Genomic DNA, 19,102 nt, shown 5'->3' on the forward strand with positions numbered 1-19,102 from the left:
GCACTAAGAAAAGAAAAAAAAAATAATAGTATTCACCTAAAACTATAGATCCACTTCTCAGGTGGGTTGGGGGGCAGGGGAGAACTGATGGAGTTTGGTAGCAAACTATTAAAAATACTCTAAAATAAAAAGGTTCTATGTAGCTCGAGGAATAAAGCTAGCAAAAACCACCTGTGCCTACATTATGACCAATAATTTCTGTTGTTAAATATTTATGTTTAAAAATGCCCACACAGCATTAACAAAGACAATTAAAAGCAATCTGAATGTCCAATGATCACTGAATGGCTAAATAAATAACATTATAAAAATATTACACAGTCATTTAAAATTTTTGGATTATTTTAGTGACATGAAAATACACATATGAAACATTTATAGAATATAATTTCAATCATATAAAAAAGATAAACAAGGGCCGGGCGCAGTGGCTCACGCCTGTAATCCTAGCTCTCTAGGAGGCCGAGACGGGTGGATTGCTCAAGGTCAGGAGTTTGAAACCAGCCTGAGTAAGAGCGAGACCTCGTCTCTACTATAAATAGAAAGAAATTAATTGGCCAACTAATATATATAGAAAAAACAATTAGCCGGGCATGGTGGCGCATGCCTGTAGTCCCAGCTACTCGGGAGGCTGAGGCAGGAGGATTGCTTGAGCCCAGGAGTTTGAGGTTGCTGTGAGCTAGGCTGACGCCACGGCACTCACTATAGCCTGGGCAACAAGTGAGACTCTGTCTCAAAAAAAAAAAAAAAAAAAAAAAAAAAGATAAACAAGAACATACTGAAAGGGAACTCATAAAACTGAAATACTCTGAGATGTTAAAAGAGGTTGTTTTTTGTGTGTTTGTATATGGATACACATACATTCCTAGCTCCATTAGCCAACAGGGCCTTGCAATAACAATATGAAGTAACAATGAGCACCCCTAGTACCCAGATCTTGGTTTCTAAATACCATTATCCACTAAAAAGAACCAGCGCTCCTTCAAGAAAGACTGATTCCAGGGTTGGAACAGGCGAGGATAGGATGAGCCTCGAACACCTTGCTGTGTTAGCAAGGAAGTACTCAAAGAATTACTGGAGACAACTCAAAAGGATACATACTCATTTGAAGGCACCTTCAATAATGGGGACAATTTTAACATCAAAGTAAATATACCTCATTGAATAAAACAGCAAAGCATGAGTCTATAACGATATAAATGAACAGATAATAAATGAGGAAGGAGGGGAAGCTCTTCATTTAAAGAGAATGCCAACTAATCAGTATAAATTACTCTTAAAAAATAGTTATCTCTGAATTGTAATATAATGAGCATATATCTTTTTCTGTAACTATTTCTTTTTCAGCTTTACAAAATAAACATATATTTCTTTTGTAAAAACACTCATAATCCTCAACAAACATGCACACATCTCTAAAGCCACTTTAAAAAGAAAAGCATATGCACAGAACCCCCAACACATACACCAAGCACATGTGTCATACTGATTCTCCACCTTGGAGAGGAGGCTCAGATGTCCTTGGCAGGTGGGCTAAAGTTAAAAACAAAACTAAACAGCAAAAGCAAACCATGAGGTAGCACTGAGATTTATAGAATTTTCTGATTTGGTTTTATAGTAATTATGGGAGTGAAGAGATGTGACCCTTGCTATGATGCCAATGACAAATGGTTAACTGATAAGAAGAAATGGAGAGGGTGACAGGCTGTAGAACAGGTCAATATCAGGCTGTCAGGAAGCCATTTGAGACATATAATTAATCTATTACTCACCTGGCATCATCATTCATTGTAGTATGGTCAATAGGTGCCATGAAGCTCAGTAGCTTGCTAAGGACATGAAACCTAAATAAAGCAGGAAGTAAACAGGCAGCAGCATTAGTAACTATTAGTCCATAAGAAGAAACGCATTCTGTATGTTAACAAACCCCAGAAGTGATCACAGGAATATCTGGTTCCAGAGTGCAAAAGGGAAAAACATAGACACTTAACCATTTACAACCACAGTTGTCCCTTGGTATCTGTGGCAGATTGGTTCCAGGACTCCCCACAGATATCAAAATCCAGGGATGCTCCTGGTTCCTTATATAAAATTGTATATATAGTATTTGCATATAACTACACACATCCTCTTGTATTCTTTAAATTATCTCTAGATTACTTATAATACCTAATACAAGGTAAATGCTATGTAGGCCAGACTCAGTGGCTCATGCTTATAATCCTAGCACTTTGGGAGGCCAAGGCAGGAGGACTATTTGAGGCTAGGAGTTTGAGACCAGCCTGGTCTCAAACAGGGGCAACACAGTGTAACCTTGTGTCTACAAAAAATAAAATCAAAAAATTAGCTGGGTGTGGGAGCATGTGCCTGTAGTCCTAGATACTTGAGAGGCAGGAGGATCACTTGAGGCTAGGAGTTTGAGGCTGCAGTGAGCTATGATCACTGCGGTAAGTGTTGACTGTGCCACTGCACTCCAGATTGGGAGACAGAGCCAGACCCTGTCTCTTAAAAAAAAGTAAATGCTATATAAATAGTTGTTATATTATATTGTATTGTTTAGGGAATAATGACAAGAAAAAGGTCTGTACATGTTAAGTACAGACAGATACAACCGTCCTTTCTTTTTTTTTTTTTTTGAGGGAGAGTCTTGTTTTGTCACCCATGCTAGAGTGCAGTGGCATCATCATAGCTCACTGCAACCTCAAACTCCTAGGCTCAAGTGATCATTCTGTCCCAGCCCCTGAGTAGCTGGGGCTATAGGCACGAGCCACTGTATCCAGCTGATTTTTTCTATTTGTAGTAGAGACAGGAGTCTCGCTCTTGCTCAGGCTGGTCTCAAGTCCTGACCTCAATCAATCCTCCTGCCTCAGCCTCCCAGAGTGCTAGGATTACAGGAGTGAGCCACGGCGCCCGGCCAACCCCTGAATATCCTGATCCAAGATTGGTTGAATCCACAGATGCAGAACCCCTGGATAAGAAGGCTGACTGTATATTTTTCCCTTTTTCCTTAACATTACAGAAGAAAAATCCCATAGTAGCACATGCACATTATATGCACATGCACATTATATTACACCCCCCCCAAAATAGATACACTTGTGCCTTTGAGTAATATACAAACCCTTAAATTAAAACATTATATCAGACTAAAAACAATGAGGATTTGACTATCTCACTTTCCTCCTGTCTGAACATCTTAATTCATCTTTCAGTGTTATTAAAGCTATCTACTGGCAGTAGCACAGGTAGTGGAATAACATCTGAATGAAAAACTTCACCACCACCATCACTCACTAGCACTGGTTCCCAGAGTCAGAAAAGGCCTAATTCCACATCATCTCCATGAGCTAGCTTCACTGGGTCTTTCCCTTCTCCCATCTTTAAATGAAGGGGCACAACTGAATTCATAACAAGCTTGATTCCTAGACCTTCAGTTGAGGTACTATGGAAATTTAAGATACACCACCTACATATCTCACCAATACAAAAAAAGTTTTTTTCCATAAAGTGCTTTGAGATTCCCTAGTGAAAGAGGACAACCATACTCAGACCCTATACGACCAAATTATACCAAAGGGAATTCAAAGGAGTATCCCTTTCTATTCATTGTAATGGAAGAGGATATGTATGACATTCTCTCCCCCTTCTCTCTCTATATATATATATTTATGTAAAATAAAATTCTAACTAAAAAGATTCTACTTCAACAAAATTAATATCCACAAATAAAAATATGATTAATATTTTCATGGGCATAATACTTTACAGTTTTAGAAACATTGTTACACACACCGAATAACTTAATTCTTCTTTTTTTGAGACAGAGTCTCACTCTGTTGCCTGGACTAGAGTGTCATGGTATCAGCCTAGCTCACAGCAACCTCAAACTCCTGGACTTAAGCAATCCTCCTGTCTCAGCCTCCTGAGTAGCCACCATGCCAGGCCAATTTTTTTTTTCTATATATTTTTAATTGTCCAGCTAATTTCTTTCTATTTTTAGTAGAGAATGGGTCATGCTCTTGCTCAACCTGGTCTCGAACTCCCGCCTTGGCCTCCTGGAGTGCTAGGACTACAGGCGTGAGCCACCACGCCAGGCCTAATTTGATTCTTTATTGTACCACCCACAGCTAAGCCTCCCATATTTTCTTTTTCTCAACAAATGAATTTTACAAAAATAGTGATGACATTTCCTCCATTATAAAAGTAATAGAAAAGGTATAAATTCACTACAGAAAATTTGGAAAACAAACAAAACATACACAAGAAATGCACAGTTCGTGTACCTATAAACAACTGTTATATTTGTTTTACATAGTGCCCCTTTATACAATTAAAAAAAAATTTTACAACATGAATATGCCTTTAAAATATTTACACAATTTTATATCTTTTTTTTTTCACTTGGCATTGTAAGCACTATCCCATAGGCAATATCTAAATGTCTACATATAATTCCAGCAGAAGTACCATAATATATTTTCATGTTTTTGAACATCTATATTGCCTCTAATTCTTCATTTTTTATGCAATAAAAAAACCTCTATACATCATACATTTTTAAAATGTCTGCTTATTATCCTCTAATTATAAAAATTAATATATAATTCCTTTTAGTTTATTGATAACATAATTGTACATATTTATGGTGTACACATAGTATTTTGATATACGTATACAATGTGTAATGATCAGAATCATTGGGATATCCATCACCTCAAACATTTATCATTTCTTTGTGTTAAGAACATTCCAAATCTTCTCTTCTAGCTATTTTGAAATATATAATAAATTATTGATAACTACAATAATCTCACTGTGCTAATGAACACCAGAACTTATTCTTTCTATCCCCTTTGTACCCACTAACCAACCTCTCTTGGTCCCTCTCTCCACTCTCTACCTTTCCTAGAATCTGGTAACTGCCAAAAAGTTAATATATAATTCATATAAGAATCCAAATACAGAAATGTATAGAAAACTGAAAAGTCCCCTGTAGTCCCACCCCCTAATAATAATCACTATTAATTAAAACTGTTAAGTTTTTTTATAGTACTTTCCAAATACAAACTTAATATATTTTAGCATAAAAATGGGATAATATACTTAATATTCTGCATTATGCTTTATTCCATTGGACCATATATCATATGCTATAGTTTTTCACAGTTTCGGAGTATTCCATCGTGTCAGTGTGTTATACTTTATTTACTCTCCTATTGGTGAGCATTTAAATAGCCTCCCCTCTTTAAAAACATATTAATGCCAAAGCGAAGATTGTTACACCTAAATTATTGAATGTTTATTCACATATTTCTATGAGATAAGTTTTGAGATGTGAAATTGCTGGATTGAAAGATATGCATATGTAAAATTGAAAGCCTAAGCCAACATGCCCTCCCAAAGGTTGTGTCAATGTATGAGAGCGTAAATAGTTATGTGACCTTTTTTATTTAAATATAAAGCATAAGCACTGTTAAATAAATTTTAATGTTTTTTAGGTTTCACTAACTTTCATTGCACATCTGAAAATTTGAACATTATTCTTGGCTGTGTCCCAAGACAGGTTTAATTCACTTTCTAGACAAAAACTATGAACTATATACCCTACAGCTGTTTTGTCCTATACAGTAGCCACTATTTGAAATGTGGCTAGTCTGAATTGAGAAGTGCTAGAATTATAAGATACATACCAGATTTTGAAGGCTTGGAATAAGAAAAGAATGTAATATATGTCATCAATAATTTTTAAAATAATAAATTATTGACATAAAAATTGATATATTGGGATGATTAAATGAAATATATTATTAAAATTAAGTTCATCTGTTTCTTTTTACTTTTTTAATGTGGCTACTAGAACATTTAAAATGACACACATGATACATATTTTTATTGGATGGTACCACTCTCTAGAATACCTTTACACTTTAAAACAATATATTCAATAACTATTAACTACATGGTGAAAGACAAGCCTTAAGAAGTAATCAGACTAAAGACAATTTGGTAATATCTACTTAATGCAATGCATTCATCTACTCTCCATGCCACTGAAAATAGGTGCATGTTTTAATATTACATCTTTTACCACTCATACTAAGAAAAGATAAATGTAATTTTGTTGTAGAAGAACAGACCTACACGGCCGGGCGCTGTGGCTCACGCCTGTAATCCTAGCTCTTGGGAGGCCGAGGCGGGCGGATTGCTCAAGGTCAGGAGTTCAAAACCAGCCTGAGCAAGAGCGAGACCCCGTCTCTACTATAAATAGAAAGAAATTAATTGGCCAACTGATATATATATAAAAATTAGCCGGGCATGGTGGCGCATGCCTGTAGTCCCAGCTACCCGGGAGGCTGAGGCAGAAGGATCACTTGAGCCCAGGAGTTTGAGGTTGCTGTGAGCTAGGCTGACGCCACGGCACTCACTCTAGCCTGGACAACAAAGTGAGACTCTGTCTCAAAAAAAAAAAAAAAAAAAAAAAAAAAAAAAAAAGAACAGACCTACACAGTAAGACATCTCATTATTAAAAGACCTGAGAGTTCAATCCACTTACATTATGATTTCTGATTAAATCATAATTATAAACTCACTTATAGATAATGCTAAGTGAAATACTGATAATCAATAATTATAATTACTGTATTTCCAAAAACCAAAATATTTATTTTTTAAATAAATACTTTTTTCTTTCTTTCTTTTTTGTTTAAAGACACCAAACCAGATCCAGGATATAAATTACTTTCTAGCACCCAATTAGCAAGTTGCCATGCCCAGTCTGACTAGGCTATCATTTAAACTAATGACCTGTTATTATTTAAACTGTTTCTACAAAGTAATGTTAATCTCTGCTACATTTCTGTAAATCTTATCTTTACAGCCTTATCACAAACAAAGAGCAAAAATTGTTCAATCGTGGCACATGGTATCAGCAATGACAGCTGGTACACCCTACTTGTTCTTCTTGAAGAAATAAGTTATGCTAGCACTCTGGGAGGCCGAGGCGGGCGGATTGCTCGAGGTCAGGAGTTCGAAACCAGCCTGAGCAAAAGCAAGACCCCATCTCTACTATAAACAGAAAGAAATTAATTGGACAACTAATATATAGAGAAAAAATTAGCCAGGCATGGTGGTGCATGCCTGTAGTCCCAGCTACTCAGGAGGCTGAGGCAGTAGGATTGCTTGAGCCCAGGAGTTTGAGGTTGCTGTGAGCTAGGCTGACGCCACGGCACTCACTCTAGCCTGGGCAACAAAGTGAGACCCTGCCTCAAAAAAAAAAAAAAAAAAAAAGAAAGTTATGTACTTTACATGAATTAGCTCATTTAGTCTACATAACAACCCTATGAGATGTGACTTCTATTATTATACTCCTTTCACAGATGAGGAAACAGAAGTGCAGCGATGTAAAATAAACTGTCCAAGGTCTCAAGACCAGTAAATGGAAAAAGCAGATTTCAGACGTAGGCAGCTCTTTCTGCCTCTGCATGTAAATTACTTAGCATTGCCTGATGTGAAAGTTCTATAAATGTTAATTGTCATCACTATTGCTATGAGTAAACATTACTTTCTGATTCTCACATTTATGGTCACAAGGAGAGCCAGGTGAGTACAAATGACAAAGCCAAAAACAATTCAACACACATGACCTTATTTATGACTCTCCTTTTAACTTTGCAATAATTTTAGACTTCTAAGACCTCATATTGCACCCAGTTGTGCTGTCTCCTTAGTCTTCTCCAATCTATGACAGTTCCTCAGTCTTCCTCGTTTTTTTGTTACCATGATACTTCACAAGTACTGGCCAGTCATTCTGCACAGTGTCTCACAATTTGGATTTGTATGATGCTTTATGAGACTGAAGTTTGGCATTTTTGGCAAGAATACCACATAAATGATGATGTGTCCTTCAACCAAAGACAGAGGAATGTAGGTATGTCTTACTACTGGTGCTATTATTAATCTTGAACACTTGGTTATGATGGCATCTGCTGGATTTCTCCACTGTAAAGTTACTATGTTTCCTTTTGTAACTGATAAATATTTTGGGATATTTGAGACCATGCAAATATACTGTTTCACCTGAAACTTTTGCCTATTGATTTTAGCATCTATTGATGGATCTCGCCTGCAAAAAAAGTTTACTGTGGTATTTGCCTAGCTGTTATTTTCTATGTCTTTCATTCCCTCTACATTTAATAACTGGAATCATGCATGACCTTTTGATGGCATCTGATGGATTCCAAAAGCCTTCTATGAAACAAACCAATCAAGATTGTAAAAGTTTATGCAGAAATTCTATAGGTCTTTCAAGTACAGAAAGTCCTTTAGTTTGTGGTTTCTGGACTTCCATGGCAACCAACAGTGCCTCACATGGAGAAATGTGATCACAAATGAAATGACTCTGCCATCCTTGATGTCCCTGAGGCATCACATACTCCTAACCTGTTATTAAATATTATCCTATACTCACTGCTTTCCCTCACTCTCTCCTATACTCCTCCCTCAATGACCACTCTTCCTCAGCATTCTTTATGAGCTTGCTCTATATCTAATGTATGTTGACATTCTTCAGGGTTCTATTCTTGTCACTCTATTTATTTTTTAAGAGACGAGGTCTTACTCTGTCCCCCAGGCTGGAATGTAGTGGCTCCGTCATAGCACACTGCAACCTTGAACTCCTGGGCTCAAGGGATCCTACCCCCATCTCAGCCTCCCAAAGTGCTGGGATTACAGGTGTGAGCCACCATGCCCAGCCTTGTCACCATATTCTTGTCACACTATACCCTCCTTGGAAAATAGCAATTAAATTGTTTATAAACTATCAACTAATAAATATCTACATCCTTAGCTTGACAAAAAAAAAAAATCCTTGGCTTTCTCAAGGTTGTGTTAAATTCCAACATATTCAGAAACTGAATCCACGGGCTCCCTCAAAAAACAAAAAATTGATTTCCTCCTTGCAGCCCCTCTCTTTCACACATACCAGTGAGTAATACAAAAATTTATGTAGTTCCCTCTGGAATTCTGGGCATCAGTCTAACCTCACTTTTCTTTACCTCTTCATGTTCAGTAACTCTCGAAAACTACTCACCTGGATAAATGCCTCTCAATCCATCACCTCCTATTCCTTGTAGCCCTTGCTCTCATAAATTTCTAGTCCTTTTCTATAAAACCCCTACAATTATCTTTCTAAAATACGAATGTGATGACAACATTCCTCTGCCTAAAATCTTTCAATAAGCCACTATCTATAGAATAAAGTCCAAAATTCTTAGCATGGACATGATCTACCACTCACCTATGCATGCAGCCTCATCTCCTGCCACTCCCTCGTATTCACTTTAAGTCTCTGCTAAAAACAATTAATTACAATTCCCAAAGTGGGCTCCACACTCTCTCAAGTCTGCAAACCTTTTTGCAAAAATTGGGTTTTTTTGCCTTTCACTGGACTAACACTTACTAGTCTCTCAAGGTTCAGTGTGGTTGTCCCATCTTACAGAAAGTCTTCCTGAGCAGTCTGCATTCCCTTGGGGGGGAAGGCAGGATTATCTCTACTGTAGCATCTACCACATAGCAGCATCACTGTCTGCTAGTGTCTGCCATCCTCTCCAGACTAGTTTCTATCCATGGGTTCAGTATCCACAGATTCAACAAACTGTGGATCACTCCTTGATCTGTGAGCTGCAAACAAAACAAACAAAAAACAGAAAAACAAACTGCAAACTGTAGATCAAAAATATTCAGGAAAGAAAATAGATGGGTTTGTGTGTACTGAACATTTACAGACTTTTCTTATTATTCCCTAAACAATACAGTGTAACAACCATTTACATACCATTAGGCATTATAAGTAATCCAGAGATGATTTAAAGTATACGGGAGGATGCGCATACGTTATATGCAAATACTATGCCGTTTTATATCAGGGACTTGAGCATTTGTGGATCCGGGTAATCTGGTGGAGTAGATGTCCGGGAACCAATCCCCCACTGATACTGAAGGCAGACTGGAGCTTACCTAGCAGCTAATTAGCATCATCTTAGAAGGTAAAGGACACTAAAACCTTTTTTTTTTTAAAGAGATAGGGTCTCCCTCTGTCACCCATTCTGGAGTGCAGTGGCATGATCATAGCTCACTGGGGCCTCAAATTCCTGGGCTCAAATGATCCTCCTGAAGGATCAGCCTCTGAAGTCACTGGGACTACAGGCAGGTGACACCACATCCAGCTCACTTCTTATATTTTAATGTTTAGCTCCGTTTAAATATGAAGTCTCTTGCTTGTTTGTTGCCAGATAAGATTTTTATTATTTTATTTCATTATTTATTTTATTTTAGTATTTTATTCTGTCATCTAGGCTGGACTGCAGTGGCACGATCATAGCTCACTATAACCTCAAGCACCTGGGCTCAAGCAATCCTCCTGTCTTAGACTCCCAAGTAGCTGGGACTACAGGCACATGCCACTACACCTAGCTAATTTTTTATTTTTTATAGAGACAGGGTCTCCCTATGTTGCCCAGACTGATCTCACATTCCTGGCCTCAAGCTATCCTCCCGCCTTAGCCTCCCGAGGTGCAGGAATTATAGGTGTACCGGCCCAGAATAAGATTTTAAATGTCTTTGGACATATGGAAATGTGGGGATCTCAACCACTATCAAAATGCTACAAGACAAAGGTATATAGCTATGTTGGTGCACACCTCTAATGAACAGCATAATGAGGATAGTTTAATACATTAATATAACAAAAGCAGTTGCTATTAAAACACAATTCTGGTTTTTTTTTTTCTTTCCACCTGATAAATTTCTCTGATTTGGGAAACCAGAGACTCAGGCTGTCTTCAGTTATCTGCCACACTAAAAAAGTGCTTACTCCTCTGACACTCATCCAGATTTCTTAATCTGCTATGTTCACAGTTATAGCTATTTCTCATTACCTGATGAACATTTTAATTTTTCTATCATAATCACCCCAAAACATTTTCTGGTTGACTGTCAACAAGGCACCATAGTGAATAAAAAGGTTGGACTTGTCTTAAAGGATAAAGCAGTACAATCTTGACCTTAAAGGGCCCATAATATAGCTATCTGCCCCAATACTTTAAAAATTCATACAAATGCAATATAGAAAAGACATTTTTTTCCTCTCTCAATTCTTCTGAAGAATACATATTTGCAATACCAATGATGACAGATAAACACAAGAGTAACCAAAGAAACTAATATTTCTGAATGCTTACTATGTTCCAGACATTTACACATTATCTCATTTAATTCCCACACCAAATTTATAAAGCAGGGATTACTATCTCCACTTACGAAGGAGAAAAGTGAGGTTGAGAGAATAAAGAACAGCCAAAGTCATAAGAGCCAGACAGACCGAGGTTTGAACCCAAGTCTCTTGATTTGAAATCCCGAATCCTGTCTCTAGAGAACATTTATGACCTCATAAAACTATCATTTTAAAAGCACAGTACTGGAGAAAAACGATCCCAAAATTTCAAAAGAAGGTAACCATTCGGCCTAGTCACCTATAAGTACTATTTGTAACATTCTTCTTTAAATCCTTGGAGGAGGAATGGAGTGAAACAGGTACATAAGAGGCACATAAGTGAGTAAGGAAATGAACAGTAGGCAGGGGACTGACCCAGCCCTGGAATACTTACAGCAATAATAACAGCAGTAATGACAACAAATACATAGTCCTTACTACGGACCTGTACTATTCTAAGAGCTGCACACACGCTACTCAGTTAATCCTCACAGCAACCCTACAAAGCTGGTACTATTATCACTCCCATTTTACAGATGAAGAAACTAGCACAGAGTGTTTAAGGGTTTTGCCCAAAGTAACTGCTAATCAGTGTCAAAGCTGGCATTCAAACTCAGTCTGCCTGCCTCTTAAAGCCACACTCCTAACCATTACACTAAATTGAACCTAGGGAAGTACAAAGATTTGGAAATTTCAACACAGGAAAAAAGATAAACAAATTACTACAATTTAACCTGGGATTTAAGAAAAGTGACCTTAAATCAAAAGTTGATGAAAAGCCACTTCTGCAAAATTAAAGAAAAATAAGCACTTCTTGATGAGTTTTGTTAAATACTAAAACAAGTTAATTAAAGTAATTGTGGAATCTGCTTCTCTGAAGATCTTTAAAAATCAAACAGGTACACATTTGTCTAAAGAGAATTTAATGACAGGCAGGCTCTAATAAGGATGTGAGATTAGCTATCTGCCTAAAACTGTCCTATTACAAGGAGTTTAAGATTTTCTTTGTATGCACGTAAGTTATAAGTAGTTTCTTTGACACTGAGACTTTGTGTAATGATATTGTGTTTCATACACACAAACATAGTTTCCAAGTCTAAAAGGAGAGCAATGTCAATTCTTACTCTTGCTATTTCTTTTGTCTGTAACCTTATAAGACCACTTAAAGAGCTTAGAGGATGGAGGGTTTTCCCAAAGTCAAAAATTTCTCTATTTTCTCATAAAAACTGTATTTCTCATCTCATTTAAGCACCCCATTAACATTCTCAGAAATCCTTCATTTCTGTCTGTTAAGTATACTGTGTATGTCATCATGAAAATGGACCAATATAACCCTATTCTAAATAAGACACAATAACATTTTTATATTATTCTATAGAAATCATTTTTTAAAACTAAAATAATTTTAACTATCTTACTTTTGTTTTCTTATTATTTCTCTGTTAGGAGAGTACAGATATTTCACCCATGCATTCACAACAGGAAATCAAAAAGTCAATGAAACTATACTTTCCATTTTGGAGTAAAAAAGACTTAACCCTGCAAATATTTTAGTTATTTTTCTAATCCTTAAACACTGAGTCATCAGAAGAAAAAGAAAAATGACATAATAGCTAAAATGCAAAAGAAGAGATACAACATATCATGTTAAAATTTTTTCCAAAAAGTAACTCACCGAAGTTTCCTTCCTTTACTGGCTTTCCTATCTACTTTCTTGTGGATTTTGCTTCGTAACTTCTGGATTGCAAGCCACTGCCTGGGAAATTCACAAGCAATGTTATGCATCATCACTAACAGAAACAGTTATACATATTGACAAATTGGAATTTTTCTCACTAACAACCCTGCAGAAAGAAACTATCAACCTACATCAAGTTTCTCAAGCTAGTTTGCGGCCAAAGCAACTAATCAATTAAAGAGGATTTGTGCAATGGTAAAAAAACAAATGGCAGCTGGGAAATTCTACAGCAAATTTGGTTAACAATGCTTCTTAGTATTTGGAGTTGCTGTGACAAGCACTAAATCTACCAGTCTGCAGGAAAACACATCAAATCGAGTAGAGCTGCTCGGGTTTTCTTTTAATGTTTTAGCTATGTAGCATATTCCATTACTAATGCAATTGCTGGTTGGTTTCAATATATGAATTCTTTACATCCAACTTTCCCTTTTGTAATATCCAATTGTCTTTTATTCTTGTGCTTTCTAATTTTTACTATTTTTTAATTATCCACTACTGATACTAGTTTTACGGTCATTTTATTTAATTTTCATTTCATCTATAAATATTTCAGTATGTGTTGCTGAAAGATAAGGACTCTCCCTTCAATAAAATCTCAATACCATTATCACACCTTAAAAAAAAGAGTCAACAATAAATTTTTTACTATCAAATATTTAATCAGTCTTCAAATTTCTCCAAATGTCTCAATTTTACAGTTGGTTTGTTTGGATCAGGATCCAAACAAGAGTCACATAATCTGCAGTCATTTTAGATAAGAAGGAATTAATTTTCCAATAAGGGATACTAGGCTAAGAAAATCTTCATAAATTGCTCATATGAACAAATGTGACAAAAAGAAAAAGAAGGAGAAACAGAAGCAGCAGCAGCAGCTAGTCATCTTACCTGATTTATACAACTAAAACTCAAACATCAGAAAAAAAAAATCTAGGGAAATCCAATTACTGTAATCTTAATATAATCTTAATTACCATAATCTATTTTATTGTAAAGTCAGATAAATGTACAATATAATCACCACTTAAATGCAATTTGCTCTATCACATTAAATTTATAGCGAACAGCTCTCTATAACATTCCAGAGATAAACGAAATATCAACAACATCCTACCCTAAAATTCAAATAAAATTATTTCATCAACACAAATTTTTCATTGCTTCCTCAAAATGCTGCTCTGCCCAGAATCCCATTCTGGCACTTGCAGCTTTTGTTTCCTTTCATGCTTTTGCAAATTATGGCTCATGGCTATTTAAATGTACACTATTCATTAGGTAGCACTCTAAATGCCCTTTTTATTTTCCCACTACAGGATGAAGCATACACACAAGAGCCTTCCTTCACTACTTTACATTCTACCCTGACATCTGGGTAATGCTGCCACATTCCATTTCTAATTGTGCTGAAGCTTTTACAGAAGGGGTGGAGGTCTAAATTAGGGCAGACTCTAACAAAGCAGATTCGACTACGAGCAAGGAACCTGTTGGGCGCAGAGCCATGTTCTGACAGCTGAGAGCACACATTTGGGTGGCTGCTTTTCATGCACTGGTCAACAAACTGATATGGATACAATCATAACCCAAACCAGAGAGCAAAGAGCATAAGAAGGACTTTGAAAAACAAACCATAAAACAAACACATGGGTATTTTTATAATCTCTTTTCAAATTGCACTTAAGGAAATGTAGGGCAAACAATCAGTCACTTTATCTTTCTAGCCCTTATTATCTTGCTTAACTTTGATAATTATAGGGCCAATTGCATTTTGGAAGTAGCATTAAGGGGACTGGAGGGGAGAAACTATTATAAAGGCTGCTTGCATGAATAGAAAGCCATATCTAAATTACCTTCCCATGGCCACCTGATCGTTGGGATCCAAGGAGCTGGTCTTTCGTTCTATGAGTTCTCGAAGGAGCTAGAGGAAGAAGGAAAGCAACTGATTTATTTATCATCTCCTAATACCAACTGACTTTAAAAGAGCACAGAAAGAATTCTGAATGGCATAGTGACAGCTCTAAAACTACAATCGATAAGGGACAGCCCAGTGGCAAGAGCATAACTGAATTTCCATTAACCCTTTCATATTTATATATCTTTAAAAAGGTGGCTATAGTAATAGCTGAGAACAGAAGTCCATTTGGAAGACTTATTTTACTGCAGTTCATTTCAAAGGGATCAATGAGTGTGCAACAATCTTCATTGTTTTTATGATTAGTTTTGTCCATCCTATCGATATCAATGGAGAATCTTTAAAAGGTCAGGTGGGAAGGGCTGTGTGGCAAAAAGGGAAATACATCAGCTTCTCACCAAAAGGATAAGGTTAACTTCTGAACTATAACCTCCAGTAGTTGGGAAGGTCTTCTTCAGGCAAAAGGCTTTATGGTATATAATTAACAGTGTGGACTCCATCCTCTTGCTGTCCACAGCTGCTACTCTACCAGGCTTGTTATGAAGTGATTTAGCCACACATGACACCAACATATTCATAGCCATAAAAATTTTAAGAGGGAATCTAAAGAAAGTCATTTGTATATACTACAGATACAACACAGAGGAACAGTCTCTCATCCTATACAATTAACTCCACAGAATTACTCTAAACAACTCTCCTATTCTCCTCTTAATCCTTACTCTAGTGCATCCAATTGAATTCTAAATCTATACCTTCCCCACAGAATTTGCACTGTGACTTAAAGTTGTAAGTGAGGTCGGGCGTGGTGGCTCATGCCTGTACCATGCCTGTAATCCTAGGCGGGCGGATTGCTCAAGGTCAGGAGTTGGAAACCAGCCTGAGCAAGAGCGAGACCCCATCTCTACTATAAATAGAAAGAAATTAATTAGCCAACTAATAGATATAGAAAAAATTAGCCAGGCATGGTGGCGCATGCCTCTAGTACCAGCTATTCGGGAGGCTATGGCAGAAGGATTGCTTGAGCCCAGAAGTTTGAGGTTGCTGTGAGCTAGGCTGATGCCATGGCACTCACTCTAGCCTGGGCAACAAAGTAAGACTCTGTCTCAAAAAAAAAAAAGTCCTAGGTGAAGAGAAGTAATGGATTTAAAAGTTAAAACATTAAAGGAGGAGAATATGAAATAACAATAATAAATCTACAAGTGCTACATGCAGAGAAATAGCAACAGAGATTAAAATTCCAAATATCTTCTGAGAGAAATCTAAGGGAAGAGGCTAGAATAAACTAGTTTATGCTAATCATCTGTCCATAATACGGGTTTGACTTTAAACCCTGCCTGTTTCTTCACAAAAATTAGCAATTATTTTGGAGGTAAAGCATAGTAGCAACACAGATATTTCACCAAGTCAAATAGCTGAAGCCTGTGGGAGGATGAAGAAGGAGGAATAATTCCTCTGAAAGTTCACTTTCTAATTTTCATTTATTTATGTAAGTAGGCACTAGAAGAAGTAAAACAAATTTATAAAAATATTCACTTTCAAAAGATGAATCTTTATTGCAAAAGGGAAAAGGCTATCTCAATCGCAATTAAAAAACCTCCTGTGATGTTTCTTCATTTGCTTATTTTGGACATTATTACCACAGCAATTATGTTTAAAAATGCAGGGACCAGAAGCCACTGGTTTATTATCACTAGAAAACAGCAAGCTATTTCTCTACCCTGCTTATCTGATTGATTCCCAACATCTTTCTGGCAGCCAATCTATCAGTTTATCTCTCCTACTTCATCACAGTCACTTCTGGCAGCTAAATACAAGATCCAAATCCAGTGTTACACAGACATACGACACAGTAAACCTATGTACCACTGCTACTGTGTAAACAGCTGCCCTTAAGGCTAAGCAAAAATGGGCTTCTGCTTCCTAGTCAATATTCTGTCAAAAGCAAGGCTGGGGGAGAGGGGAGGGAGGAGAAGTTAATAATAATGAAGAAAAAAAAGAGAAAGAGAAAAATAAAAAAGGAAGGAAAATAATGGAATGACAGCATTTCATTGCCCTTACCTTGTTCCATCCACAAAGGAGATTACAACCACCATTCCTGGTTTTTCTAACCGTCTCAGACCCCTTGGGACTGGGGGCAGTCATGGCAACTGGGGAGCAAGTGCTCATGGAAGGCTGCCCCAGCACAACAGGGGCGATCCTCTGGAAGAGAGCCCCATGTGCCCTTGCTGAAGGCTGGAAATTGGAGCTGCACAACTGTAGTGGATCTATTAAACTTGCAGTGGTCTCTGCAATTCAAACACCAAGTTGATGCAGCATTTACTTTCAAGCACTCTGTGTCACTATATATAATCCGGGCTGTGTTTTCACTACCCATGTGCTTTTGCATGGCTATTCTTAGTCTTTCATGATTAGGAAGAGTGTTTTGTTGGTCTATCTGGCTAGATTTAGTTTTAATCCAGTATTTCAGCAAATTCTGTTGTATCCAAGGTAAGAATAACAAAGCAACAACAACAACAAAAATACAATTAAACTATTCCATGGCTATCACTATCACTGGGTTTAAATTTAATTAGGAAAATTGCTTCCAAAAAATGTGTTGAAAAATGAAGTTTTAAGGATATTGATTCAAGAATCTAATTCTGCTTCTGAATTCGATTTTTATAGCTTTAACTTTATGAACAAACTTTTCCACTAAAATTCAAGCTTCTGTTAGTTATTGGAGCTTTTTATTTCAACAACAATGATATAATATTTGTAGTCATTTTCTTTGTGAGTCGGAAAATGGAGAAATGTATAAAATATTTTTGTCCTTTATAATTCCTCCAGATAATCAATTCAGAAAGGCTTGATTGTATCTCTTATTCTAGGGGAAAACCATGGATGTAGCGAGGTTTTCAGGTCAGCCTTAGAAACCTACTTAACTCCTAACAACATACAAGAGAAACAGCACTGATAGGACTATTCATTACCTAATCAACATTTATAATACTTTGACTAGGAAAATGCATGTCAGAATCAGTTAAAAATGGCAGACTGAACACATTAGTTTATCTCTTCTCCCTTCTCAATCCCTCTAAAAGATAGTAGAGGAATAAATGTATTGATCCACAAGAAAAAAGAGAAAGGTAGAGCTAATGAAAGCATATTTTCATCAATTCTTCCAAGACAGTAAGGAGATGGAGGAGTAGAAGGAAGTTACCAGCTATGTGCCCAGAGGGAATATAGGTGAGGGTGGAGTAGATCAGGCACACAGAATCCTCCTGAGGATCAGCTCTCTGAGTGGCAGTGACCATGAAAAGTGGGAGGAGGACAGGACAGAACCATGTGGGCCTTTTCCATTATCCCACACAGCCAAGTGACTAACCACCTTCACCACCACCACCACCTCCTTTCATAGGAAGAAAGAAATCGTATTCTTTGGAAAAACTGAACCACAGAAGTGCCAGAGTGGGGGATATCAGGCACAGAGGCTGGAATGAGGTACAAGGGGAAAGCTCTATGCTAATCTCTGAAACTTTCTGTCCTCTCCCGCTATCTTGCTTATGGAATGTTAACACCCAGTTGTATAATTTTCTAGGGAGGAAAGCAGAGGAGTCTTTTCTAGAAAAACTGAATAGCTCTCCCCTCTCCTAAAAGTAAGATTTCCAAGTTGCTATGGTCTGAATGTGTCCCCAAAACCCATGTGTTGAAAACTTAATCCATAATGCAACAGCACTGGGAGGTACAGCCTTTGGGAGGTGACTGAGTCATGTAGGCTCCACCTTCACGAATGAGATTAGGTATTCTTCTAAAAGGGCTTCCTTCATAGAGGCAGTCTGTCCCTTTTGCTCTGCCACTTTCAGCCATGTGAGGATACAATGTTCCTCCCCACAGGAGAATTTAACATCAAAGTGCCACTGGAAGCCGAGACCAGCAGACAATCAGACAATCGAACCTGCCAGCACCTTGTTCTTGGACTTACCAGCCTCCAGAACTGTGAAAAAATTAATTTCTGTTCTTTATAAATTACTCAGGGTGTGGTATTTTCTTAAAGCAGCACAAACAATTAGATACACAGAAAACAAAACAAATACAAGTTCTGACATTTGAGGGTACTCTAATCAAGAGGTTAGTTAAGCATCATTATACTTAAGGAAGCCAAAAGGCTCTACTCATGTTTCAGAAATTCCAAATAAACTTTAATTCC

At 37.1% G+C, this 19,102-nt stretch overlaps 1 protein-coding gene across 1 annotated transcript in view; it reads right to left on the bottom strand.

Annotated features, from left to right (window-relative positions):
• The window catches only part of AATF (apoptosis antagonizing transcription factor), a 102,122-nt gene that overhangs the window by 22,652 nt on the left and 60,368 nt on the right, over positions 1–19,102 (bottom strand). The window contains exons 9-11 of the mRNA XM_012780217.2: positions 14,852–14,919; positions 12,945–13,025; positions 1,773–1,844 (exon numbers count right to left, since the gene is read on the bottom strand). Coding sequence (XP_012635671.2) covers positions 1,773–1,844; positions 12,945–13,025; positions 14,852–14,919 — 221 coding nt within the window. The remainder of the gene's footprint in view (positions 1–1,772; positions 1,845–12,944; positions 13,026–14,851; positions 14,920–19,102) is intronic.

Source organism: Microcebus murinus, chromosome 18 (assembly GCF_040939455.1).
Source record: "Microcebus murinus isolate Inina chromosome 18, M.murinus_Inina_mat1.0, whole genome shotgun sequence".
Taxonomy (NCBI): Eukaryota; Metazoa; Chordata; class Mammalia; order Primates; family Cheirogaleidae; genus Microcebus; species Microcebus murinus.